General features: G+C 55.5%; 6 protein-coding genes across 6 annotated transcripts; 3 read left to right on the top strand and 3 right to left on the bottom strand.

Moving 5' to 3' along the window:
- Nucleotides 1–1604: 1604 nt before the first annotated feature.
- Nucleotides 1605–4020, bottom strand: PUNSTDRAFT_136324 (uncharacterized protein; the record flags this gene model as incomplete). The annotated part of the gene is made up of 13 exons (XM_007385883.1): nucleotides 1605–1673; nucleotides 1723–1748; nucleotides 1803–1905; nucleotides 1952–1984; nucleotides 2048–2064; nucleotides 3109–3116; nucleotides 3174–3199; nucleotides 3257–3324; nucleotides 3374–3418; nucleotides 3468–3506; nucleotides 3727–3778; nucleotides 3831–3907; nucleotides 3963–4020. The coding sequence occupies 13 exons, from the start codon at nucleotides 4018–4020 to the stop codon at nucleotides 1605–1607; spliced, it is 621 nt and encodes a 206-aa protein (XP_007385945.1).
- A 2663-nt stretch (nucleotides 4021–6683) lies between these two features.
- On the bottom strand, nucleotides 6684–8940 carry PUNSTDRAFT_45965 (MFS general substrate transporter; the record flags this gene model as incomplete). Its single annotated transcript, XM_007385882.1, has 4 exons — nucleotides 6684–7119; nucleotides 7185–7430; nucleotides 7483–8658; nucleotides 8711–8940. The coding sequence occupies 4 exons, from the start codon at nucleotides 8938–8940 to the stop codon at nucleotides 6684–6686; spliced, it is 2088 nt and encodes a 695-aa protein (XP_007385944.1).
- Nucleotides 8941–10345: 1405 nt separating this feature from the next.
- Nucleotides 10346–14127, top strand: PUNSTDRAFT_105483 (uncharacterized protein). The gene is made up of 11 exons (XM_007385881.1): nucleotides 10346–10371; nucleotides 10435–10664; nucleotides 10769–10876; nucleotides 10938–10996; nucleotides 11059–11128; nucleotides 11195–11343; nucleotides 11404–11513; nucleotides 11567–12392; nucleotides 12446–12827; nucleotides 12883–13691; nucleotides 13746–14127. Exons 2-11 carry the CDS (start codon nucleotides 10541–10543, stop codon nucleotides 14070–14072), a joined length of 2964 nt encoding a protein of 987 aa, XP_007385943.1. The 5' UTR covers nucleotides 10346–10371; nucleotides 10435–10540; the 3' UTR covers nucleotides 14073–14127.
- A 128-nt stretch (nucleotides 14128–14255) lies between these two features.
- Nucleotides 14256–18702, bottom strand: PUNSTDRAFT_121670 (AAA-domain-containing protein; the record flags this gene model as incomplete). The annotated part of the gene is made up of 21 exons (XM_007385880.1): nucleotides 18489–18702; nucleotides 18184–18335; nucleotides 18048–18129; nucleotides 17888–17971; nucleotides 17718–17832; nucleotides 17031–17649; nucleotides 16900–16977; nucleotides 16730–16845; nucleotides 16587–16676; nucleotides 16381–16532; nucleotides 16117–16326; nucleotides 15753–16059; nucleotides 15606–15702; nucleotides 15422–15557; nucleotides 15287–15369; nucleotides 15130–15234; nucleotides 14982–15075; nucleotides 14651–14920; nucleotides 14527–14598; nucleotides 14391–14476; nucleotides 14256–14343 (listed from the first exon to the last, which is right to left on the bottom strand). Exons 1-21 carry the CDS (start codon nucleotides 18582–18584, stop codon nucleotides 14256–14258), a joined length of 3132 nt encoding a protein of 1043 aa, XP_007385942.1. The 5' UTR covers nucleotides 18585–18702.
- A 459-nt stretch (nucleotides 18703–19161) lies between these two features.
- Nucleotides 19162–20039, top strand: PUNSTDRAFT_72003 (class I glutamine amidotransferase-like protein; the record flags this gene model as incomplete). The annotated part of the gene is made up of 4 exons (XM_007385879.1): nucleotides 19162–19462; nucleotides 19527–19700; nucleotides 19757–19843; nucleotides 19906–20039. The coding sequence occupies 4 exons, from the start codon at nucleotides 19162–19164 to the stop codon at nucleotides 20037–20039; spliced, it is 696 nt and encodes a 231-aa protein (XP_007385941.1).
- A 220-nt stretch (nucleotides 20040–20259) lies between these two features.
- On the top strand, nucleotides 20260–22266 carry PUNSTDRAFT_90053 (MFS general substrate transporter). The gene is made up of 2 exons (XM_007385878.1): nucleotides 20260–20567; nucleotides 20620–22266. Exons 1-2 carry the CDS (start codon nucleotides 20358–20360, stop codon nucleotides 22177–22179), a joined length of 1770 nt encoding a protein of 589 aa, XP_007385940.1. The 5' UTR covers nucleotides 20260–20357; the 3' UTR covers nucleotides 22180–22266.
- The last annotated feature ends 3160 nt before the right edge of the window (nucleotides 22267–25426 follow it).

Genomic DNA, 25426 nt, shown 5'->3' with positions numbered 1-25426 from the left:
TGATGTTGGCTATGGAAATCTCTGTCTTTCAGATGTACATGCAGTACCTAAGCTGGGACTATATGGGATGATATGATATTCCAGATGGGGCCAGGCCAGGGTGAGGTGTCAACAGTCAAGTATCAATCCCCAACTCCAACACTTATATCTACATTTGTTCTCTAAGCCCCTTGGACATGGACCAGTGCTGATGTTATTGACACTGCAACCACATTTTCTATGTTATTAGTTCTAAGCCCCCTTGTACCTATAAGACAGTCCTCTAATTGGTCTGTCATCTGTCATGATTTGACAGTTTTATGGGATTTTTTGGCTTTTTTGTGACAATTTGGACAGAATATGGACATATTATGAACCATGTATGTATATATGTAGAAAATTGCCAGATGGGGTTTTTCCTGATGTCGGGATCTGCGGACGAGCATTTCTTGATAGGAGATGTGGACAGATGTCAAGTCCATTACGATGAGGCCTACTCACACTTTCGCGTGCTGAATGTGGGGGACACGCCACAGGTATAGAATAGATGGATCGAACGAGAATAATGGTTACAAATACGCCTGTACGAATGCCCGAGCTTGCCGTTCTACTCTATGAGCCCTTGTTCACCGTGTCGTCTCATTCTAGATATGCTGTCGTTGTCTTCCGACATTGTCACACACGCATCATCCTTGGAAACACGGACGAGTAGCACACGCGTGCATAGTATGGAATGCAATACACGTTGGGGACTGCGAGTCTGTCAGTTCTATTCATCACAGAGCGTACAAGCTCGCCCACATTGACAAGATATGCATATAGCGCATCTATGCAATGCCTTCAGATATCGAGACCCAGGTCAGGGTTACGGTTGCACGTACCGGCGCCAATATAGGAATAACGACATTGGCAACACTAACCAATAGGAGGTAAATGTAGAATAGTATGCCTGACCTGCGTTGAATGGTCTATTCTCTTTGGACATCAAAGAACTCACCGTCCCGGTACATGTTCTGAATGAATCGCGATCGTGGATGTCGAACTGACATTCGGGGTGATCAAATGACGGAGATGAAAAAATAATGAGGTAACACACATGCTGGTATAGCTTTGATCAGCGTTAACGCCAATATCACTGGAACCTGATCAGTCTCGAGGTGAAAGGGTATTCCGATGGCATCACCAGCTTCTGATAGCATGAACATGACGTAGTCTATGTATATGAGGTTGCTCGCGGATTCAAGATAACACCCAACAACCTTCGGTAAAGGCGGGGGTGCATCTACGCGGAAAATGAGTTGAGTATTTCACCCCCGCCGAAGGTGAAGAGTTCGACGTTACATTTATAGGACCTAGCCTGTAGAATGGTAATAGGAATGCATGATAGGAATGCCTAGATAGAGCCTCCGTCATGCGAAAGCGTGGCGTCATTGTAGATCATACACACCACTATGGGTAAGATGAAGACGATCCGGATCGATTTCTTGCGGCCCCAAATTGCGTACGTTCTCAAGAGTAATATCACTTAATCCCAAGTTAAGATGCACTGTGAAGGTTTCAGAGACAACTATCCTGCTCACCTTCTGCCAGTGCCGTGCCCAAAATAGCACACCCTGGTGGAGTGCTTAGCTGTACTCGACTATGGATAGATGATTCGACACACAGGTAACCACGGTCACTTGAACCAAGCAACGCTTATACGTGATGTCAGTGTAAATGCGGTAATATTGCGGCAAGCCTCACCTCCGGTGAGATTATAGTCGTTAATCCTGGAATGAAATCAATAGATATAAATTGGCGTTCCTGTTACAGGCACAACTGACTATGAAGCGCAACAAAAGTCTCCACAAATGGAAGATAGCGGTTGACCAAGAATAGTGCAGTGGCAATAAGCCGCGGATTTGGCGTGTTCCACACAAAACTGATCTAGTGGAACGTTAGCGCGAATCAGCTGGAAATATGCTATATTCACCTCATCCTCGAGCGTCCGTAAGTAATCGTACACCTGCAACGCACGGAGTCAAACGTCGTGGGTCGTACGGCTTGTTCGAGGCCCTCGAGAACGTACCAGGATGGTAGCGCTCGCTACAACAACATAAGCATTGGTTATCTGTGAAGTTCTCACCCATCAGCCATAGACGATGAGAATGGGTGTGATTCCTACCGATGCGCGAACAAGCTCTACGTCGTTGGCGGTCATTTCTTGCCAGGACAAGCCACACCCGCCACAACCAAGTGGCTGCAAGACAGATCTTATCCTCGAGACAGATATTCAAAGCCCTCCTGTCTTATGCAGAGGAGGGGCAGGTGCATGGGTGAGGAGAACCGCAGTCGTTATGTTAGACCATGCGCGCGATCCATCTCTTATATAATAATGACTTATCATGCCAATAAGAGGCCAGACACGCCGCCCGCGTTGCAGAGCTCCGGTCCGGAAGACATGCGTAGCAACAGATGGAAAACCCTCCAAAGTATATCAGGACGCCGAGGCCCTACAGTACTGCGATTGTCATTTCCTTGACGTGTGATCGGTGCCTTTCGAGGATGCTCCAGGATGGGGGTCGTACTGGTCCTTCTTTGAGTCATTGGTAGGATGCCGCCGGGGTATCTAGGCTTAAAGAGGCGGATGTAATAGATCCGGCATGTGGAGTGCATCAGTTCGGTACGATTTCTCACCTTGCTATGCACATGAAAGATCACTGCAGAAGGGACTCTTGACAGCTCCCATCAGAGTTGCGGGGGAGAGCATCCTCGGACGACAGCTTGCGCGAACGAGTTATGCACATGGGAAGGCTCCCGCGCGCGGACAAAGCCGAGCAAGTGTTGCACGGGAATAGCCGAGGACCATGTTCATCTTAAGAGTAGTACTTATGTGCAACTGACGCGAGCAAGGAACGCGATTACAACTACATAAGTTTCGTTAAAAGGAACGATTGATATATCCATAATATAGACACTGGCTCGAGACAGGTGATTACTCCATTGGACCCAGCTCGATAGTCATTGCATGCTGAGGGAAAACTGACGAGAATACGTCTTCAGCGTCGGTTGTAGTCGACGCAGCATTGCGACTTCCTCGGTTGACTCGAACAAGAAGGACTCTTGTACACAGTATAGAATGTAACGTACGTTGAGGCCTAGCAGCGAAATCCCTGTCAGGTAGTGAAATGCCTGACACCAACGTTGTCACATACGTGGATAGGATATTCGTGTAATCAGCCTGACGATCATCTTGTTCAGTAACGTTTCGACGCGTTCAATGTTGAGGCAAGCTTACCGTGGTCACCAATGGTACAATCACGTTGGCGCTGCTCATACAAAGGAGATAGACATAGAACAATATGCCTACGCATATCATTAGAGTGGTGGGAGGGAGAGCGGTTCGTAACCTCACCGTCGCGATACAGGTTCGTAATCAGTGGAGACCGCGCGCGTCGAACTGAGCCATGATGTTATGATAGAACAGGACAGCAATCGTAAGCACATACATGCCGGAATGGCCTTGACGAGGGTTAAGGTGAGAATGACTGCTCAATGGAATGCTGTCAGTCTGCATGCAAGAGCAAGCCAAGTATCTCATAAATACGAGCCTGTCTCCGAGATCATCAGAAGCGCATAATCGACAAAAATGATATTGCTGGCAGATCCAAGGTAACACCCCACGTAGTTCGGCCAAGGCAGGGGTACGTCTAGAGTGGGATGAAGTCGTTCATTGGTTTGAAAACGGCGGTGGCCTATGATCCGTACATTGCAAAGAGCGCACTTCAAGAGCGGTGATAGCAGCCGAAGATATGATCGCCTGAGAATAAATCAGATAATGCCAGCCCAGGAATTCATATCGTCGAACATACGACGATCGGAAACAAGAAGAAAACCCATATCATCTTTTTCCGCCCCCATATGGCGTATGTGCGCATCATGAGAATTACTAAAAGGGGATCATGAGTTACGACCAGTGGATGCCAATGAAGCGGTTACCATACCTTCTGCCAACCATGAACCAGTTACAGTGAACCCTACGCTGATCGTGAGCTGCAGCATCGAGGAAAATATCAAATGACAAACATATAATGATACCCGCCCTCCTCTTGCATTCCTGATTGACCACGTTAGCGATTGTTCCGCTATAAGCATAGTCAGGCAACATGCCCCCGGTGTCATGTTGGTAGTGAGCCCTATTGCAATGATCGGTCGTAAGGTATCACATTGGTATGCCTCTGGAATGGGGGCACGTACTATTAAGGGTTGCGAACGTGTCTATAAAAGGGAGGTAACGATTGAGGATGAACAGGCTGGAGGCTAACGGCCGGGGGTGATCGGTCCGCCAAATGTGCTTGATCTACTGAGCCGTGAGCAGGGTGTAGCGAAATCACTCCTCAACAACTGTGGCCTGCCTCGTCGTCGAGTGTGCAGAGATAGTCGTACACCTGCGCGAGGACTCAATCAACATGGCCATTACGTTAGGAAAAAACTAGTCCCACCAGGAGAGTCGCACTCGCTGTTACCACATATGCAACCGCCGTCTATGATACGTCTCGAAATCAATGTCGCATTCATAAGCATGGGTAATATGCTGGGCTCACCCCTGAGTAAACAAAGTCCTCAGCTTGCGACGTCATTGACGAAGTTCTCTATGGTGTGACAAGGTTGAGTTGAAGGAGGGGGAAAGAGTATCGCGGAGTAGCCGATAGCGATCAGCGAAGTAGAAGTACAATCCGGCCAATAATGCATTTGGACCGGGATAGAAATACTCCGCGTGTGGGCGCAACTGAGACTTCTCAAGCAATTCCGCGTTTCATGAGGGAAAAGTCGGTCCAACCTTGGCAGTCGGAGTCGTGCCTTATGCTGTCCATTGACAGGATGGCCATGTTTGGGTGCTCTATGACGGTGTGGTTTAGCGCTCTGTACCTGGAGATGCGCCTAGTTTCGAGTCCGATTCGACCAAGTGATTGTTAGCCCCAGGGTCGAAATATGATATACCACTCAGAAAGTACCGAAGGTGCGCTGCTCTGCGCATAGAGGCATACCACCGGCAGCGGAGGATGGCTAGCTGGCTTTGGCCGTTGGAACCTCGACCTATCCCATACCTGTTTCGTCGACAAGACCAACTTCCAAGGGGAGATGACGCACTCGAAACTTATTTCACATCGCTGGCGGTGCGAATAGCGTGCGGTGTGAACGATACATTTCCCTGAGGATTCACAAAGGGCAACTCAACACCGCTTGCTTCAACGGATTGCAAGTGGTCTGCATTGTGATCGAGGATTATTCTCGCCGGACTACTGTCAGTACGAAGTGCCACGTTCATGCCGCATCTTGAGTTTGCATTGCATATGACGTGGTGAAAGGGCGGAAGTAAATTGACAGAATCCGCCAATCTGGGCCTGGAATCTCCCGCGCCACTGCTGGACCAATCCAGCAGCAACTCCGGATGCATCTCCCGCCTTCGAACTCTTCTCCTACGCCATATGGGGACGCCTGTCATTGCTGGGCGGTGCGTTGAGATGGCATTGGGGTCAGAATGGCAACCATTCAGTCACCAATCATCTTGCATCATAGTTCGCGCATCCATATGGGAGTCGTCTAAAGAAAGCCGATTGAAGGCGCGGCAAGCGCACTGGGCGAAACAACAACGATCACCGCCCAAGGCAGAAGACCGTCGCTGAAGCTGTTAACGTTCACTCGCGATCGTCCTCGAGGATCAAGAGGCGCATACGGAGCTGAGCCATCAGAGCCTGTTCATCATTCGTACCTGACCGTCTCTCAGCCCTTGGTTGAGCCATGAAGACGATAGGATCCGCATTGACACAGACTCTATTCAAGGCTTGAGAAGCCGGCTGAATTACCTGTACCGCTCTCTTTCGGTCCTTTACATTGCTATTCCGTTGTTGGGCTGACTGCTACGCCGCGATTCGGCTTAGGCGATGTTGCGCTCACCCCCGTCATGGCTGCATATGAAGATTGCGAACCTCCGATTTCCTGATATCGTTGCTGGGCTTAGGGCTTGTTACATTTGGGGCGTATCATGCTTATGCCTTGCCCAGAATAGGAGCGCCCGATCAATGCAGCGCCTACTTTCTCCGCATGTTTGTTAACTCCACGATTCGCAAACTGCTAGGCGTTTTCGGACTGCACTCCGGGGATAAAATCAGCGAGCAGTCCGGTCCACTATTTTCCAGACACTCGCGGTTGTCGACTTCTACTCTGGGCATACGACGAGCGCAATCCGACCCAATCCCGAAGTCTCTCATCTGGCGGTAGCCCCTTGCGGAGGTCATCCGACACGCGATGGTACGCTGCTACCGGAGAAGCGTGTGCAATCTGACGTGAATTCCGCAAATGCGCAACCACACGACCGCAGCGGAGATCATGACCACTTCCGTCTATAGCGAAGGAGACCAACGGCACGCTGAGAACCGTTGTGCATCATTCCTGAATGCTGGCGCTTTATCTCCCATTGAACGGGCATAAAACTGGTTATCGTACGCAAATGCGTGGTAGACCCATGCCGCGTACAACATGTGAACAAGAGATACAATTGCTCTATAACTACTCGTGCGATAGCAATGCCTGCAACAAATAATGATACACTGTAGACTGAGCAGCGCAAGGCCGGCAGTCGGAGAGCATGAAACGGTCCGCGGCCATGAATGCGTGAATGTAGATGGACGTTGCACGAACGCGTATGAAGGGCGCGTTGTCCCTTATTCCGAGATGAGCGTCGCGACGATCTGCTCAACCGTCGGTGCATCCGCTCTCCTCGCCGTCTCCTTCTCCTTCTGCATCACTGACACGTCGGAGTCACCCACCCCTCCCGCGCCCAGTCCCAACCCCTCCTTCTTCTCATCCTCGTCCCCTTCCCTTTCTGTGGTCGCCGTTTCTGTAGTCTCCGCCGGTACGTCTGACTCCTTCAACCCCACGGCCGTCAGCATGACGATGCATACCGCCACGCCGAGCAGCAGCCAGAACGCCGCTTTACGTCCGCGGAAACTCCACTTGCCCGGGTCGCCCCGGTCGACGTGCGACTGAAGGGACGTCGCGAGCGCGAGGCCAAGAGCGGCGCCGAGGTGGAGCGCGGACGCGAAAAGCGCCGCGGCGGTGCCCGTGTGGCTGGTCGGTGCTATTCGTAGGACAGCCGCACTAGGAGAGAGATCATCGTCGGTCTGATGGTTTAACTATAGACTAAGAGAAACGGGAGGATGTACCTAGCGTTGGTCATGACGCTCGCGCTGCCGAGCGCTCCGAGGACGAAGCCCGGGAAGGCAAACGGCCAATAGTACTCCGGTTTGTCCGCGAATGGGACGAGCGCAGAGCCGGCGACGAGGAGCAGTTGCCCTAGCAGAAGGAACCTTTTCGTGGTCAGTCGCAGACGGGTATACGGCAGCCGGAGGGAGGTGATATATTGTGGCGGGATGACGAGCGTTATCGATTGCACGAGGGCGAGGGGTAGTCTACGAGCGACCATCAGTACGAGCAGATACATAACCAAGGAGCGAAGCCTACAAGTGCAAGGCGCAGCTCATAGGACTCCAGTATAGATCTTGCCATATCGTGCTGAACGCGAACAACACGGTCGTGGTCCAAAAGAGTGGCAGACCGCCCACGATACATAGCACAACGAACGCGCGGTTGCGTACCAGAGGTGGTGGGAGGAGCGTCTGCGCAGCGGGTAGTCGTCGCTCCCAGAAGAGGAGGGAGGAGAAGAGGAGGAGGGCGACGAGGAGCGGGGCAAGAACCGCAGGCCCCGTCCAGGCGCGAGCGTGAAGCGAAGGTGCCCCGGTCGTGACGCCGAGGAGGAATAGGACGAGCGCGGCAAGGAGGAGGAAGACGCCGAAGAAGTCGAGTGCGGGTGGCGTCTCGGCGTCGGCTGGGATCGACGATTTCTCCAGGATCGTAGTTGATGACGGTTCAGGCTCATCGGAGGTGAAGCGTCGGCGGGGGAGGAGCGCGTAGCCAATAGTCGCTGCGGGGAGGGCGAGGATGGCCTGAAAGAAGAAGAGCCACGACCAGTGCGCGTATTGGGCGAAGACTGCACCCAAGACGAGGCCGGCAACGTTCCCAAGCGCGGCGGAGACGGTATATGCGCGCAACGCACGACGGTGGAAGGCGGGAGCCGGGGAGAGGTAGGTCGCTAGCTGGAGCGCGGCGGGCACCGACAAGCCCGCAGTGAGACCGGCGAGACCTCGCAAGGCGAGGAACACGGGGAGAAGGTGCGGCTCGCGGAGGAGGCCATTGGCAACGGCGATCCCGCCGTGGGCGAAGAGGGAGAAGACGAAGAGGTGTTTCGGGCTGTATGAGGCACAAAGGCGTGCGGAGAGGAGGAGGAGGGCACCGAAGGAGAGCTGGGAGGCGGAGACGAGCCATGTCGTCGTCGGCTCGCGGATGAGAAGGGAGTAAGCGATGGAAGGCACCGCAGAGAAGAAGGCGGCGGTGGAGAAGGTGTCGAGGAAGTGGGCGACGCAGAGGAGGGCAGTGAGCGGGAGGGGGGAGGTAAGGGTGATCGAGGTCGAGGACCCTAGAGGACCGGGAGGCACCGGGGGCGGCATCGAGGACATGTCTTGGGTGGACGATGGCAGGAGGCCTGGTGTGGGGCGGTGGATGCCTGGGTTGAATATGCCTCGCATAAGAGCGGGCCTGACACCACTGGTACGTCGTCCAAGATGGCGAGCGTCGCTTGTCCTGGTCGATGAACGACCGCCTTGAGACAGAGACGGACGGAGATCAGGTTGACGATAGCACGAGCGTCGACTTCGGCGAGTCCGTCGAGATGAGCAACGCGAGACAGAGTCCGGCCGATGATCGCCAGACATTCGACCCTTTGCGCGCGTCTTGCTCCGGACGTGAGCGACTCGGTGGGAGGAACACGCCCGGCTGGGGGCGTACACGGGACTGCCGACGCGAGGCAGCAGTGCGGCCGTTCTCAGGCGCGCGGTATATGGGGCATGGCGTTCTCAGCGCCATGCCTGATTCTGGGCTTGAGGTCGTCTGCGCCTCGCAACAATTCATGACAATGTGTGTCTATTGAGGATCTGTCGAGGACCAGCGAAGCAACTCATGACAATGTGCGTCTAGCGAAGCAATACATGTCAAGCGTACCGATGGTGTTGCTAGGAGGAGTAGAACCCGGCGTCCCGAGCGGGGATGGCCGATGACCGTGGGAAGGACAAACTACACTGGACGATGTGAAAGACACGCCCTGTTGCAGATATCATCCATCCTTCTCATCGCCTGCGTGGAGCGGAAGAAGACTCGGCACGTAAGGTTGCTTGCACTCTAGTTGGCAGCGGCGCGTCAGGTGGGTAGGGGTAACAGGAGCGGTACGAAGCTCGATGTCGCCGGAACGTCATCCGATAGCGGCGCGTCTGCATGTGCATATTGGTAGCATGACAAGATATGTAAATTCCAAGGATGCTTTGGCTGGACGCTGGTGCGACCCATGGCGACGGTACGTCGCCTTCGGCCCGCCCGAGTCTGTATGCAGGGCGTGGCTACAACTGACCCGTTCGCGCCAGATGACGCGGGTTCACCCTTTGCGTTGGGTATATGCATATGCAATGAAGCATGCGTAATTCCCGTCGACAGACCCAGAAGTCGCTCTCTGCGCAGCAGGAAGGGTGTCCAACTGCAGGCGCACGGCGATGCATGTCTCGTCATCATGCATCATTGAGTGCTCAATAACAACAGTCCAAGGTTTAGAAGAGAACCAGGAGAGCAGTGCATTAAGCAGCCGTAGCTAGTCCCTTTCATCTATTTTGTCACTACGAGAACGTTCGTCATGAGAGAAAAGGATAACCGTGGCGATTTTTTGTCTGGTTCTTCTGTCGATCGACCCGCGTTCAAGAACGCAGCTGCTGCTTCCCGAGCGGGCAATTGCAATTTAAATGACCAGTCGGAAACTCCTCTTTGCGCCGATCTTGGATAGAGTCTGAGACCATGGCACATTTGCTGTCTCACCAACTCGAAGTCGACACTGAGTCGCGGACAATAACAAAGCGAGACAGAGGGGCTATGAAGGGCATTTCCTGATATGGCAGCCCACGTGTGGATCGTGCGTCCGTTCCGCCGCGCAAGTTGCAACAGCGACCGTGCCCGGTATTCTGCTTGGGCTTGCTCATCTTCAAGCTCGACGTCCGCGTCGGCGACAACGGATACATCGGCTTGCTGTCCCTTCTCTACTTGCCTTAATTTAACAGAGCCCATCGGTAACACCGGGATAATCACGACTGCGGCACCGCTTCGTGGACCCAGAATTAGGCATCGACCAGTGACTACCATCTCCTACCGCGCACTCGAACCCTGGCGACGACACCGGCCGCTGGACGCGCCCGATACCACTCTCAGAGCTCGCAGCCACTCTTGGATATCAATAAATCACGCTTGGACTTCTGTTAGGTGAAGTTTCATCGCGACCCCCGACCATCCGAACGGGAGTACTGATCCACACATGGATCGCAGTCGCCGAACGTCTCGTTCGGCCCAATATCGATACTCATCGCATCTGACCCGCTCGCCAACACGTTCTCTTCAAGTTCGGCCTAGCCGCCCATCTCGACACACAATCATGTCCGCTGTGAAACGACTGCCTGGAGGAGGCCCGAGGGGTGACAGGTCCGACAGCGGACCATCGCGCGCACCCAGTCCGACATATACCGCGTTTAGCGGTATCTCCAACTACAGAAACACAGGTGTGTTACTCGTTTGACGTCGAGCCAGGATCGTGTGCAGCCAATTCTCCTCGAGCATTCGCGTTGAAAGCGTTGACCTCGATGACTGATGTGTACCATCATAGGTTCGATGCGAGACGCACCACCTCCCCTTCCCAGCTCCGACAGCCGCAACATCGCACGCACACACTTCGAGGAACTCCGTGTATACCTAAGGGAATACCTCGCACGCGGTACGTCGCTTCCACCGAGCCAATCTTGCTCCCTTCGCTCATCTTTCTTGATCATCTCCAGAACCTGCCAATTCTCGTTCAGCAGCGCGCCAGAAGCTTACGAGATTGACTCGACAACAGGTACTGTCGACCTTCTCTCTGCCGTGACATACGAAGCGCACTGTTGACTTCGTGAACCATAGTTTCAAGAACTCTCCACGGATGTGTACGACGAACTGCTGCGACGGAAAGCGAACGATAAGGGCAGTGAAGGTACGCTCACACCCGCCTTGTCGTGCCACCTGCCCTCACGAGGTTCACTGTCGCATCCTCAACCAGTACCGTTCCTCCCCGTTCGCGACGAGTTCCACCCCAAACGCAACCAAGCCCGCCAGAAGCTTGCGACTCTCCCGACCAGCCGCTTCCAAGATCTCAGTTCGGATGTGTACTACGAACTCTCAAGGCGCTACCCTGAGTTCCTCAACGCAGTAAGTCACCATTCAGTCAGTTGGAACACGTCGGGATAACTCCCTTTCCTCCTTGCGTAGCCAGAACCTCCTTCGCCAGCCTCAGAATACGACGAACCAGTGTCACCTGAATTGCCCAGCTCGCCGCCGCCTCCAGTGCCGAAGGGCCCTCGACGGCCGAGCGAAGACATGTAAGGTCGTTCGCTATTGCCCAAAGCGCACCACCAACTCATTCCGCACCTAGGTACGGCGGGCGGTCGAGTCAAGAGGGCTACTCCTACGGCGGACGGTCGAGCCAGGACCGCCGTCGCCCGTCCGAAGACCGCCGGTCAAACGCGCGTTCTGAGGACCCGTACGGAGGCGTGGATGACGATTCCTACTCACAGCCGGCCCCCGCCCGGCGCGGCCCCGCGAACTCATTCCGCGACCCCAACGAACGCCGCCGGCCAAGCGAGGACTCCACGGCCAGCCGGCGCAAACCAAGCGCAGACACGTCGCGGTCGATGTCGACCTTGCGCGAGCGGGAAAGGGAACGAGACAGAGACAGGGAGGGCAGCGTGGCGAGCGGGGAGCAGACGGCGATGAGCGGAATGGTGATACCCAGCAAGAGCACGATAGCGGAGGAAGAGATCGAGGTGCCGTACGGTCGCGATGGGGGAGATGAGTACGAGCCGGACGAGAGCCCGCGCACGGCGCGCTCGCGAAACGGGCGGGATCCGTTTGACAAGGAGCCTGAGCCGGAGACGGGCAGCGAGGGCGGGCTGAGCCCGCGCACGCCACAGCTGGGCCTCGGCGGGGGTGGGTTTGGTGGGCTGAGCGGGTTGAGTGCGAGGTTGCGAGAGGTTGGAGAGGACGATGAGCCGGTTCCGGGGAGGGGAGGCGGAGCAGGAGCGAGCAGGGAGGTGGAGGAGCGGATGAGGAGGGACTACGAGGCACAGATCAAGGAGCTGCAGGGGAAGATTAAGAGTCTGGAGCGAGAGGTGGGGGATGTGCAGGAGCTGGAAAGCAGGGCAGCGGACGCGGAGGCGCGGGTGAGACAGCTCGAGGATGAGCTTGAGAACATGCGTCAGGTACGTTTTGGGCGCCTTCCTGGAGACCTGAAGTGCTGACGATCTGTGCGTAGCGGACGGACGAACAGAGCGCGACGATGAGGTCGCTCCGCCGTGAACTCGACGAGCTGCGCGAGGACCGGGCCCGGGACGCCGACGTTGCTGCACGGCGCGCGCAAGAAGATGACGACGAGATCCGGATTCTGCGCGAGCGCTGTGAGGTCCTCGAGCAGGAACGGGGCAGCGGCGTCGGCGGGGCGGATCATCAGCTTGTGGCGCAGCTGCAGACAGATATGGAGGGCCTGCTCGTGGAGCTGTCTGACTTGAGTCGACGGAATGATGAGCTGATGAACGCCAAGGACGCGGACCTGGCAGTCATACGCGATCTGGACGCACAGATGAAGGAGTACAAGCGCAAGTACGAGCTTGCGAAGACGGAGCTGCGCAGTGTCAAAGGCGAGCACACCGTATTCAGACAGTTCGGGAGCTTGTAGTTAATCCTGCTGTGCAGCGACGTCCCAGCTGTTTTTGCAGGCACCGAGACAGGCAGAGGATCAACTCCCGGTTTCGCGTGACGGTGGCATTCTCGACATCCATGTTACCGCCTTCCTCACCGCCATCGACGCGCTCCTTACTGCCGGCCGCTCTAACTCGCCGACGCGTGTGCTGACACCGATGAAGGCTGTCGTGAACGCCGTCAGCGCGATTCTAGACGACACGCGGGCTTTCGAGCGGCGCACTTCTCGCGACGTCGACGTTGAAGCCTTACGGGGTCTACAGGAGCGGTGCGAGGCGACTCTCGGTAATCTCGTCGCGGCGAGCAAGACACACGCACAAAGTGCGGGTATGTCACCCGTTAGCCTGCTCGACGCGGCAGCGAGCCACGTGTCGGCGACCGTCACGGAGATCGGAAAGACCCTGTGCATACGCAAAGCGACCAAGGCCGAGCAGGAACAGTTCGCGCCACTACCGGTGACGAGCCCGACTTCCGCGAGTAACGGGTTCTTGCCCTCGTTGCGGTCGATTGAGGAGCGAGCCACCCGTGAGCGGACACCGAGCGCATCAAGCTCGCGCAGAGGCGATTACTCGTCGCCCGTGCCATCGATCGACGCACTTATGTCCCCTTCGCGCATGTTCGCCGCCACCAGATCAGCAGAGGACAGGCGGCCTCCGCGCGAGCCGTCTGAGCGCTCAAGCTCGAACGCGAGCTCCCCTCCACCCATATTTGATCAGGTGCCATCCGCAGGACATGGAGCGACAAGCGATGATTCCGGGCCAGCGGACGGAGACGGTACGGAAGATGCTTGGCTTGAGCTCAAGGTTGGTGTACTCCGGCTTATGATACGGGCAGCATGACTGACCATATTCTATCAGCCGTATTTGGAGGCACAGACCGAATCCATCGTATACGCCATCCAGAGCGTGTTGTCTGGTGTCCGAAGTCCGACGCCCCCGCCGACCCTCAATGAAAACCTGACGCAGATCATTACGATTGTCGCTAGCATCGTTGCGGTCTGCAAGGATAACCTCCCGCCAGCGTCGGCAGCAACCGGGAACGATATCCTCCGCGAGCTCAGCGACCACGCGAACAAGCTCAGCGAAGTGCAGTCCTTGCCGGAGCTCACGAAGGACTCGCGGCAGATGATGGCCAAATCAAGCTTTGCCATCGCGAATGCGATGAAGGGCCTGATGAAACTGTAGTGCGCGTTTCTCCCCCATGACTACTGTTCATACACTATTACCGCCATCACGCGCTTTTCTTACTCTTGTCGACATGCATATCATTATTTGGTTGAGACCCATGAGTTATCGGATATATACACCGTGTTTCCGTTCGGCCCAAGTTACACTTGACGTGATTGTTCGTTGACCTACAGAGTCAGATCAGGCTAACGTCGCTCGGATACCGATCCCAAGAGGTTCCGGCGGACGTGGTAGATCCCCACTGCGGTCGTCGACGAAATCGTGATAACTGGATGCAATTCAATATCGTTGAGACTACGAAACAGAACTTCTCACATGAACTGCAAACGTTGGCGCTCTTCAGGGGCGACAGATGGCCGGGTGGTCTGTAGCACTCGCCGTAAGTGAGTATCCGTAATCTCCTGTACAGCCCATCAGCGATGCCGTGCTTGCTAATATGACGTCGTCAAACCTGCTTGGGCGTCGTCTCGCGAGGGGCTGAAAACCGCGCAGTCCTGGAAGACGACGACAGCATCTGAGCGAGCTACATACGCTCCATCAGCACACGTCAACTATGAGATTATACGCATACATACACGTCTTTGCATCGCCGTTTCCTGTGCGCGAGACAGCACACTTTTCCCCCCTTGTCGTCCGAGTTTGACGAACTTCAAGTACGACGCGTCGTCAGGGGTATTCAATGCTGCGCCATTTGAGACTGGGATCGAGGAGTGGATGACGTCCAGATGGGCATTGTATATCAACGCCTGAAGATCAGCGCCCGAATACCCATCCGTGAGGCGCGCCCACTCGTCAAGGTCAACGTCTGATGACATATGCATCTTCTTGGAGATGGATTCTAATATCTAATGGCCCAACGATGTTAATCCAACTGTTCACTCATGGATAGCCTCATAGACAATGTACCTCTCTCCGTTCGTCAAGATTGGGCATGTCACATAGCACTGATTTGTCCAGGCGACCTGGACGAAGGAGGGCGGAATCGATCAGATCTGGACGGCTGGAGTCCCAGGTCAGCATAGTTGAATGATATGAGGATGGAATTATGGCCGACCTAGTAGCCGCTAAAACGTAAACTCCGTCTAGACCTTCGGCTCCATCCATCTGCGTAAGCATTTGGTTCACCACTCTGTCGGTAACACCGGTGCTGTCGTGACCTCTGGAATTTGTCTGCTTAGATTCCGCCATGATGTGATGATGCTAATACATACCGTTTTGGTGCGATCGACTCAAACTCGTCGAAGAACAGAACGCATGGTTTTGCTGCACTCGCGCGTTCGAACAAATCGCGCACCTGGAAGCATAATTCAGTAAGAAAAGAGGACGAGCGCTTGACGGTCTCATACAGATTGCTCGCTCGCGCCAATGTACTTGTTCAGAATCTCGGGACCTTTCACACTGATGAAGTTAAGACCACACTCTCTTGCTACAGCGGATGCCAGTAGAGTCTTGCCGCATCCCGGAAAGCCGTAGAGCAGTATACTATGAATTAATCAGTTTCATAGTCAGAAGTGTCGGAGGAAGGCCTACCCCGAGCGTAATCGAAGTGGCGACTGCGCGAATATCGGTCCGTATCGAGTTGGCCATTCAAGTGTTTCCCGTAAAATACGCTTCGGCGCGTGGAGACCTTAACGATGATGAGACTATGCAGACGGCCCGCCTGGAATAGCAACTTACCTCCGATGTCAGACCACGCTACCTCCGACTTCTGCAGCTTAACGTCTCGCAGAGACAAGGGGACAAAATCAACCTGAGCCGATGCGAAATCGTCCATTCCCAAACAAATGAGCGCGCCATCTGAGTCCTCGTCGCCCTGAGACCTGATAGTGGCTTGGTGCACGGCCCTGGCCACGAGATCGTGCAGATCAATGGCGGAGTAACCTTCGGTCTGCGTCGCAAGGGCAGTGTAATTCAACGGGGTGGAGGGTTCTTCGGAAAGGTTGTGCGCCGAAGACATTCGGCGTTGCACGACATTGGCGAGTATCTACGAGTGGTGGATGAGCCGGATGACAAGATACAGAGAGAGTTCGAGGTCACCTACATCTCTCCTTGCTTCCTTGTTCGGTGGTTTGAGATTGATGGTCTCGCCAAAAAGGTGCGCGGTGCCCAAAACTGGATGAAGAGCAACGGATGACTCGGCGGTGGCGATTAGAACGATGCCTCGGTTGTTGATCGAATGTGGGCGTGCAGCGGAACCGAATTCGGACAAGAACAACTCTGCAACATGACGGTCCCTGAACGAGTCCGTATGCTGAGGAAACGCAAGGTGTCAGCCGAAGCTCTGGTGAGCACCGTCAGAACTTACCTCGAGCTCTGCACTCAAAAGTTTGTCGATGTTATCGAGGACAAGGACCGAAGGTCGATGCCATAGAGCCTTGTCATGCCAATACTTGAATAGCTTCTGCAGCGCGCCTACAGGTTTTTCTGCGTGGCGCGATGCATCGACATAATGATGATCTGTGCGGGGATATCTTCAACGTAGGGTGCGTCATCGTTCATGCGGTCACATACATGCGTATTGATCTTGCAACGACCGGGCAATAGCTTGTGCAATTGATGTCTTTCCGGAACCCGATTTTCCGGTGATCAATAAACCAGGAACTAGTGATTGTTATCAAGAAGTCGGGGCAATCAAGTACCGACGAGACCCTCACCGCCAAAAACTACACTGTCCATTCCATGCACCGCAAACTTCGTGCGACAGAAATCAGCACCTTTTATAAGTATGTCCTTGACTCCTGCGAGAGTCACAGGTGAAGCGTCTGCTTCGCTAATACACAAAGTCAGGCCAAGTTTCGCTATGACATTCTTTCCAATAACCTACCGTTTGTCAGCATTTGAATCATCTTCGTTAGCCGTAAAGATCGGTATGACCGTTAATTTTGCACGATCTACAGTAACCCTGACCGTGTGTCAGCCAAGTTATAACTAACGTAGGTCTGCACAACAATTCACCGAACGAGGTCCCATTCTTGCACATCTAGTGTGGTGTCTTCAAGCAGGACATGTTTCTCGGGCACGCCTTCGGCCCATCCCAACAGCAAGTCTTGAGGGCCATTTGTCTCGTGATCAGAAGAAGAGCCATCTGCCTTTCCCTTCGAGCCTACGGGATTCAGCACTTTGGTTGCCGGGGGTGTGGCGGAGGGGGCTGACGCCGATGTCATCGGTTCTGACGGCGAACTGAGAATAGTGACTTTGGCAGAATAAAACACGCGCAAAGCCCTCCCTCCATCCTTCGAACGTGCAGAGAGAGGACTACAGCCAGTGAGCACCTCGTATGTCCGGGCGGACACGTATAGAAAACCGCGGCCTTCATAGCCCTCGGGTATCGAAATTGATTTGCCCCTCGCAAGTCGGGGAGGAAGAACCCGCTGGATGCCACTGATCGTACGTCGTTCCTCCTTCTCAGTGGGTGCACTTGAGGTGGACCCGTTCGCCTGCGATATCTCTCGAGATGGCCTAGTTCTGGCCTGACCAGCTTGCGGCTTTGATCGTATCTTGGGCGCAACGGATACCTCTGTATCCGCCGTCAACAGGAGTGCCTTGTGCGTCTTTGGTTCCGGCGCAAGAGAGACTGACGATGGCGGGGAATGATTACATGTTCAGCGAGATTCGATAGCTGTAGGAAGAAGCTCTGCTTACCAACTCGGAGCCGAACTCGAGTGCGTCCCAGCACCCATACGTCTAGCTCTTGCCCAACGGCCGCTACCCGAGCTTGTTGAAGTAGTGTTGATTCGATGTGAGATCCATGCAGTTCCTAATAGATGGCGCATCAGCCAGTAGTCACAGAAAGAGAGCTCTACACCACTTACGATGATCTCCCAGTCATCGGCACTAACAGGTTCTGTTCCAACGCTCTGTGCTGTGCCCAGGTCGTATAACAGAGAGAGGTTCACCTATGGAAGGAGAACGTATTGTCACCATATGGAGTTAAGGTAGCCAAGGAAGCAAGACTTCATATCTTCCACTCACGATTTTGCCAGCAGTAAGTCCCAATCCTTGTGCAAACTGAGGATCAATCTCAACCGTCTCTTGCACCGCCTCTCGTGAGGTACTAAGGACATAATATTAAGGTCAGAAAATCTATAGAAGACCAATATGCACGCACGAAGCAGAGCCCTCGGCGAAGCGCGAGAGTGAGGAGGAAGATGCCAATCCTGTCCACCCGACATACGCTTCGACTGGTTTAGCGTTCTTGTCGAAGGTCCCATTACTTCTCGGCGAGACGGAAGAGAGATGGACGACCAAAGACTGCGGACGCTGGAAATGCACAACTCATATCAGATCATAGTTCGTAGCTAGCAATAGGCAATAAGGGTGTAAGACCAATGCTCATGAACGTGTATAGTTTCATTGTCCGGACACGACAAACCATGTAAAGGGGTCGGGGCTGATAAACAATGAAAGACTTACCACGCCTCTTTCAACTAGCGGACCATAGACAGCTATGGGCAGGTTCACAAGCGAAGATTTCAACGATACGAAGTGTATTCGAGCGGTGCGGGGCATAGTGCACAGTGGTGAGCCCCGGGTCCCAATTACAGCAAGCTGTACGATGACTGAGTGTCCTATGGGTCAAGTAGTCAACGTAGCACCGTGGAATTTTCTTCTTGGCCGGTATGGTGGTAGCAAGCAGCGATGTATGTTTAAGTCTGTTAGCCTCGCAGCTCTCGAGACTCGCTCGACCTCGTCCGTCCCGGTCGGAAGTCACAAACGCGTAGCAATCACGTGGAGATCAATGATCTGCGAGGCACGTGTTTTGCGTCGGCCCTCGGACTTCCTCGGACCGAGCAACCTCTTGGTCCCTTCATGGTCATGGTCATGGGGTGGCCATCATTTGAACATAGCGGCTGCACGCATTCCGATGCTCTGCGTCCGAGTATCTTACCAACTTGCATGAGCATTGCAATCATGCAATCATATCGTCAGCTTGTCGCCTTACTCGACCATGTCAATCGGATCGCAGACTAGCTTTGGATTGAATCGCGGAACCCGACGAGTCATGCAAGCATTGCTCTGTGTCGCACGCACCAGTGCTGGACCCAGTGTTAGCGATTAACCGTGAAGACCAGATTGATCTACAGCGATGTCAAGCCCCGCCCTCCCCGAACGCCTGCGCTTCGCGGTGTGCCTCTTCCCCGCAGTCACTACACTCGACTACCAGGGCCCGATCGAGCTCTTCGGCTTCATCTCGAGCAAGCGACTGGACAATCCCATCAGTGCGCCTCTGTCCACAGAACCACCGAAGTACGCCTTCGACATTGAGTACTTGGGGCACACCCGCGATCCGGTGGAACCCATCTCCGGTCCTTCTGTTCTCCCCCAGAGGACGTACGACGAAGTCCTTGCAAGCAAAGAGCAGTTTGATATTTTGCTAGTTCCTGGCGGTACGACCGCCCCTACTCATACGCGAGTCTATGCGAGATTAATGATGAGTGATGTTAGGTCCAGGCGCTCGACCTGAGGGAGTCCCGCGCTCTCTTACGGAGTTCATCAGGGCACAAGCTCCTGGTGCACGATATATCCTTAGTGTTTGCACTGGTTCATGGGTTCTAGCCGGCGCGGGCATTCTGGACGGTAGGAAAGCGACGACTAACAAAAGGGCATTCAACTCTGCCAAGGTGCGTGAACCATCGGACGCCTTCAAGGTCGGCAGGTCAAAATGTGGTGATGGTAGGAAGCGACCAAGGATTTACCAATCGTTTGGGTGCCAAAGGCACGATGGGTTGTCGATGGGAATGTCTGGACAAGCTCCGGAGTGACCGCTGGTGAGAGCTGTCGGCGAGTGCATCGCAAATTATCATTGACGGAGCGAGTGTTGTGCCCGCAGGCGCCGACATGGCAAATGCGTTTCTTCAGCACCTCATCGGGGACGAATACGCAGAGAAGATCCGCGGTGTGGTGGAGCTGAGTGCGAAGACTGCCGACGACGATCCATGGGCAGCATATTACGATCTTGTGTGACAACTGCTAGTGAAATGAGAGCGGATTCACCGATGCCCGCCCAGATCAGCACTACTTCTGCGAGTACTATGGTCAACTGAATCTGAATGCGTATGCCATGGTATGTACACTTGAATCGCCGCCGCGACTGTATTACGAGGCTTGCATGGAGTGCTCTGATAGTCGACCCATTCGTTGTGCTGCAAGAATTTTCCCATGCCTTCCTCCGCTGACGCCACCACGGACGCTTATCGGCCTGGATTCGCAATGAGAGCCCCCAGCCGGCGAACGTTCTCTCTCAGCACTCCCATAGCCAGGAGAGAGTAGGCCGAGTCAGTCATGGCCCCGCCCGAACCGAAAGTCAAAGTACGCGTGTCGGAGACCACACCGCTCCTCCAGGCCGACGCGCTCGAGCCGCAGCCGACCGACCCCGAGGTGGTCGCGTACGAGACGGAGGCACCCGCTGCGCGTGCAGAAGGCCGGGACGCCGAAGAAAACGGGGATGAGGTTGTGAAAGATGCACCCACCGGTGCCGCGTTGTTCGCTATCGTACGTCTCCGCTCCTTCCTACATTTTGGCTGTATGGTTGACCGTGCAATAGGTGCTCCCACTATCCATAGGAGTCTTCCTCGTCTCGATGGACGGCACGATCGTCGCATCCTGCTACGCGTCCATCGGCTCCGAGCTCAACCAGCTCCAAAACACGAGCTGGATAGCAAGCGCCTACATGCTCACCATGACCAGCTTCCAGCCTCTGTATGGCAAACTGGCCGACATTTTTGGTCGCAAACCGTGCCTCCTCTTCGCGTACACCATCTTCGGTCTCGGTTGCCTCTGGTGCGGCCTCGCACGCTCGATGCCCGAGCTCATCCTTGCCCGCGCGTTTGCCGGCGTAGGTGGCGGCGGGATGTCCACTGTCGTGTCCATCATCATGAGCGACATCGTTCCCCTCCGGAATCGCGGAACGTGGCAGGGAATCATCAACATCATCTGGGCTTCCGGCGGCGCCACTGGTGCACCCCTCGGCGGCGTCCTCTCGGACACCATCGGCTGGCGCTGGGCGTTCATCCTGCAGTTCCCTGCCACCCTCCTCGCCTTCACCTCTGTTTCGCTCCTCCTGCACCTCCCCTCGCCCTCCCACGCTGACTTCTTTACCAAGCTCCGCCGCATTGACTTCCTTGGCTCGGCCCTGCTCGTTTTTGCGGTCTCCTCCCTCCTCCTCGCGCTCGACAACGGCGGCAACGTGTCCTGGGCCGTGCCCTCCACCCTAGTCCCTCTCCTCCTCTCGATTCTTCTATTCGCCCTCCTCGTGTTTGTAGAGACGAACCCTCGCCTTGCCAAAGAGCCCCTCGCGCCATCCCGCATCGTTGGTGCGCCGCACCTCCTCGCCGCCTACCTCTGCAACTTCTTCGGCATGGCCGCTGCCATGGCGGCCACCTTTACCGCGCCGCTCTATCTTCAGGCCGCGCGCGCTTTCACGCCTACCCGTGCAGGGCTCACCCTCCTCCCCGGCGTCCTCGCAGGAGTCACCGGCTCGCTCTCCGCGGGCATCATCATGCAGAAGACCGGTCGCTTCTACGCGCTCACTATCGTCGAGTACGCAAGCCTCACCCTCGGCGCGCTCATCATCGCGCTCTGGACAGGCGCGCTCGGCTGGAGCTACGCGCTCCTCCTCACCGGCTTCGTGTGCCTGTCCCTCGGCAACGGCGGCGGCATCACCTCGACCCTCATCGCGCTCATCGCCAATGCCGGCGCGGCCGACCAGGCGATCGCGACCGCCGTGTCCTACCTCTTCCGCTCGCTCGGCTCCGTCGTCGGCGTCTCCGTTGGAGGTTCGCTCGTCCAGGACGCACTCCGTCAGCGCCTCCGTCAACGCCTGCCCGGGCACGCCGCGGACGAGATCGTCGCCCGCGTGCGCGAGTCGCTCACGTACGTCGACACGTTACCGGACGCGACGCGCGCCGCCGTGCGCAGCTCGTACGAGGACGCGGCGCAGGTTGCGTTCTGGTTCGCCGTCGGTATGGCCGCGTGCGCGTTCGTGAGCAGCTGGTTCATGAAGGAAAAGCCGTTGCCCGGGCGCGCCCCCGCTGCCGCAAACGGCACCCGTACTCCAGAGACGTCGAGCGCGGACGGGAGCGGCTCAGAGTCGGATGGAAGGTGATTACGAGAGGGAATGCGAAACAGGAGTTCTCCTATAGATGTACAACCACGTACAGCGCATAACAATAGACATAAACCGTGGTCCGGCAACACATGAGCATGGTTAAAATGCAAGATCCGAGCGCTATTGATGATAATACATGTGAGTATACGTGATGTTGAGACAACAGTGAACCGCAGTCCGGGGCTTTGTACTGGGTACTGTGGAAACCATCCATGTGTAGTAGTTGATGCAAGGGGACGAAAGCATGGAGACAGAGCTGACGATGACGATGAAAGGTACAAAAGAATTCTTGCTGCTCTGTATTCTGGTTAATGACGCAGTCGATCGCGGAGCAGAAGCACTGACTGCAGGACCCATCTTGGAGATATGCACATCTTTAGACAAGACAACCGCCCAACAGCGATTGCAGATCGTCCGCCAGCTTGGTTTCGACACCGGTACCGATGACGTCCCAGTCCGACATGGGCTGGGATGCTGTACCACTGTCGTCAGCGGTGATCTGCTGAGCGGCCTTTGCCTCGCTCTCTGTAAGCAGTGGCTGCACGGAATTCCAGAACTCGTTGAAATCCAGGTTGACCGAACCGTCGAGATGTTCAAACCCAAGCGTTGCCTGGGAGGCCGTCTGGTCGAATTCGTCGAAGATAGACGACATCTGGTTGAGGAACGATGGGTCGAGATTGAGTTGCTCGTCTCCCACCAAGATATCCGTCATCCCAGCTTCTTTCGTGCCCAAACTGGCAAATATGTCCCTAGTGGAGACACCATTGACCTCGCCGAGCGTCATGTCCGAATCGTCCGTCTGAGTGTGCTGTGCGATGATGGACATGATGGTTGCAGGCTCCGCGTCTGGACGAGGAGAGGTCGCTGTGCTGTCGGGAGGCGACGCGCTCAATACCGGGTCGGGACTCGCCACAGGCAGTTCTTGCGGAGTGCATACGGGACTGGACGGAGGAAGCGGTGACGACGGCGGTAGATCGTACGACCAGTGCCTCGGGTTTGACAGGCTGTCGTCGTCGCTCGTGCCTGGGAGATCGCTGCTCGCGACCGGCAGCGAGTCCGGTGGCTCATCTGCCATCAGTTCGCTCTCGAGCTCGTTGACGAGCGCCTCGTCCAAGTCAATTTCGAAGCTATCGTCCTGCCCACCGCCGCCCTGATGGTCGCGACGAGCGAGCTTGAACGCGGGTGACTCGAACAAACTGGGGAGCTTCGGCAGGGAAGATGCGGAGCCTCCCGACCGTTGCGTACGGGGGCTCGGCGTGAACAAGGATGAGACGCAGTCAGCCATGGACGTCGAGCGCGGAGTGCGGGGTGTCTGCAGTGTACCGGAAAGCGTTCGGGTACGCCGAGGAGGCGTACTAGGTGCTTCCGAGCTTGATCGAGCGAAGTTAGGTGGCGAGGATTGCGCAGGAGGTGACGAAGATCCGAAGATGCTAGCTGTGAAGTCCGACGCGATGACGGGCAGCGAGGTCCCCCGTGCGGGAGAGGCTATCTCGAGAGCAGGCTGGATCCTCGACTCTGAGCCGCATGTATGCGGTATCGGAGGTCTACGGATCGCCTTGTCCGCGATCTTTGAGGCCGGTCTTGCAGCTGGCTCCTTCGGCTTCTTCTTGACTTTGGTCGGCTCCGATTCTGCTGTTTGGCCCGAGGTTTTGGCTACCCGAGGTTGCATCGCCGTGTTCGTCCTCGCCCACTCGGGTACTACATACTTCTGGGTCGAAACGTCAGAGATCAAGGCGCCGGTGATTGCGCAGTTGAGTACCCTTACCTTCTTGAGCGGCACGGCAGGAGGGGCCATGCTCCCGCTGCGCGAGTTGTCGCCGGAGTTGGCAGTATCAGGGACCTGATGTTTAGCGAGGTATTGCGGGTCAAGGGCCTTCTCTGAGAAGGTCCGATAATACGAGCTACGCCGAGTAGGCGAACTTTGTGCATGTCCAGTCGTTGCCGGACTTGCGCTGACATTTCTATGCTCCGGAGCGAATGCCGCTGCGTGCGCAGGGGATGGCGAAGCAACTGGACCTACTGGATCCGAGCGTGGTATAGGCAGACGTGGCGCAGCCGTTCCAAGCTGAGACAATGACGACGACGACCGCGGTTCACCAGCTACCCGCTTCCTGGCACGATCTCGCTCCTTCTCCTCCATGAAATCGCTAAGCGTTCGCTTCCGCAACACATTTCGGCCCTCGGAACCTAGGCCACCCAACCCTATTCCTGCAATGTCGTGCGAACGTCGCGGCGCCGGCGAACTACTGGGATCCGCGTTCTCCCTGCCTTTCCCTTTCCCCTTCGTAGGCGTCCGAGATGTAGACGTGCGACGAACAGGGGGACTCGCCGCCGAGGATCCACCAAGCGCGACAGTTTGTTTGTAGAGAAACTCGCTCTCTTTCTCTGCCCGGTTGCGGAAGGCGGATCTGTTCACGTTCGCCTTGTCGAGCAGGACAATGTCATCGTCCGAATCTTCCTCTTCTTTCTTAACGACCTGTATGGCGTTGGGTCCTGTCTGTTCCGAGCCGGGTCCGGACTTGGACCATACCCAGCCATCACTGGACGGGGCCTGACCCCCTTCTGCTCGTCTCCGTTTCTTCGGTCTCGGATCTACCGGTGCGGGCTTGAATTCGGGTTGCGGGTACTTATTGTAAGCTTGAGCGACCTGCGCTTCTATGCTAGACGTCAACGAATTCTTGTTGTTCGTGGTCGAAGCTAATCTAAGGAGTTGATGCAATGCGGAGACCAGGGCAGGATTAGACGGGCAGCTTGGTTGAGTGGTCGCTGGAGCCCCATTCGCAGGGACAGGCTTCGAATCTAACCGAGGCCGGAGGTTAGCAGCTGCAATAATCACTTTCTGGTTGAAGCAGACCTTCAGGTTCTGATTTAGTTATTGGCGCCGTGTCGGCAGGACTAGCCGCCTTGTCCGTCGGGTTTGAGCTCCAGTCGATGGCAGACAGAACGCTCAATAACATCGCATTCTTGTCCGCACACGACGACGCAAGCAACGTTGCCAACGACGAATCGCCGGCAGAAGAGTATATTCCATCCTTCGTTAGGGGGGATTGCGCTGACAGGTTGGATGGTCCAGCTCCTGGAGTCTGAAGGTTCGAAGAGAGAGCGGCATTCAGAGTCGCCTGTGCCGAAGCACGAGATGAGAACGGGAGAGTGGGTGAAGAATACGACCTTGAAGTGGTCGACTTGCGCTGAGAAAACCGACACTCGCATGAGTCATGAAATGGGAATTCGGCAATACGCGAAT

This window comes from Punctularia strigosozonata (assembly GCF_000264995.1).
Source record: "Punctularia strigosozonata HHB-11173 SS5 unplaced genomic scaffold PUNSTscaffold_10, whole genome shotgun sequence".
NCBI lineage: Eukaryota > Fungi > Basidiomycota > Agaricomycetes > Corticiales > Punctulariaceae > Punctularia > Punctularia strigosozonata.
This window is presented reverse-complemented; position numbering and strand designations above follow the sequence as displayed.

Excerpts from the sequence above, each read along its gene's own strand:
- PUNSTDRAFT_105483 (XM_007385881.1), top strand. The coding sequence starts at position 10,541 with ATGTCCGCTGTGAAACGACTGCCTGGAGGAGGCCCGAGGGGTGACAGG. Across the intron at positions 10,665-10,768 it reads CTCCAACTACAGAAACACAG|GTTCGATGCGAGACGCACCA; the intron begins GTGTGTTACTCG and ends GTACCATCATAG. Across the intron at positions 12,828-12,882 it reads GGAGCTGCGCAGTGTCAAAG|CGACGTCCCAGCTGTTTTTG; the intron begins GCGAGCACACCG and ends CCTGCTGTGCAG.
- PUNSTDRAFT_90053 (XM_007385878.1), top strand. The coding sequence starts at position 20,358 with ATGGCCCCGCCCGAACCGAAAGTCAAAGTACGCGTGTCGGAGACCACA. Across the intron at positions 20,568-20,619 it reads GTGCCGCGTTGTTCGCTATC|GTGCTCCCACTATCCATAGG; the intron begins GTACGTCTCCGC and ends ACCGTGCAATAG.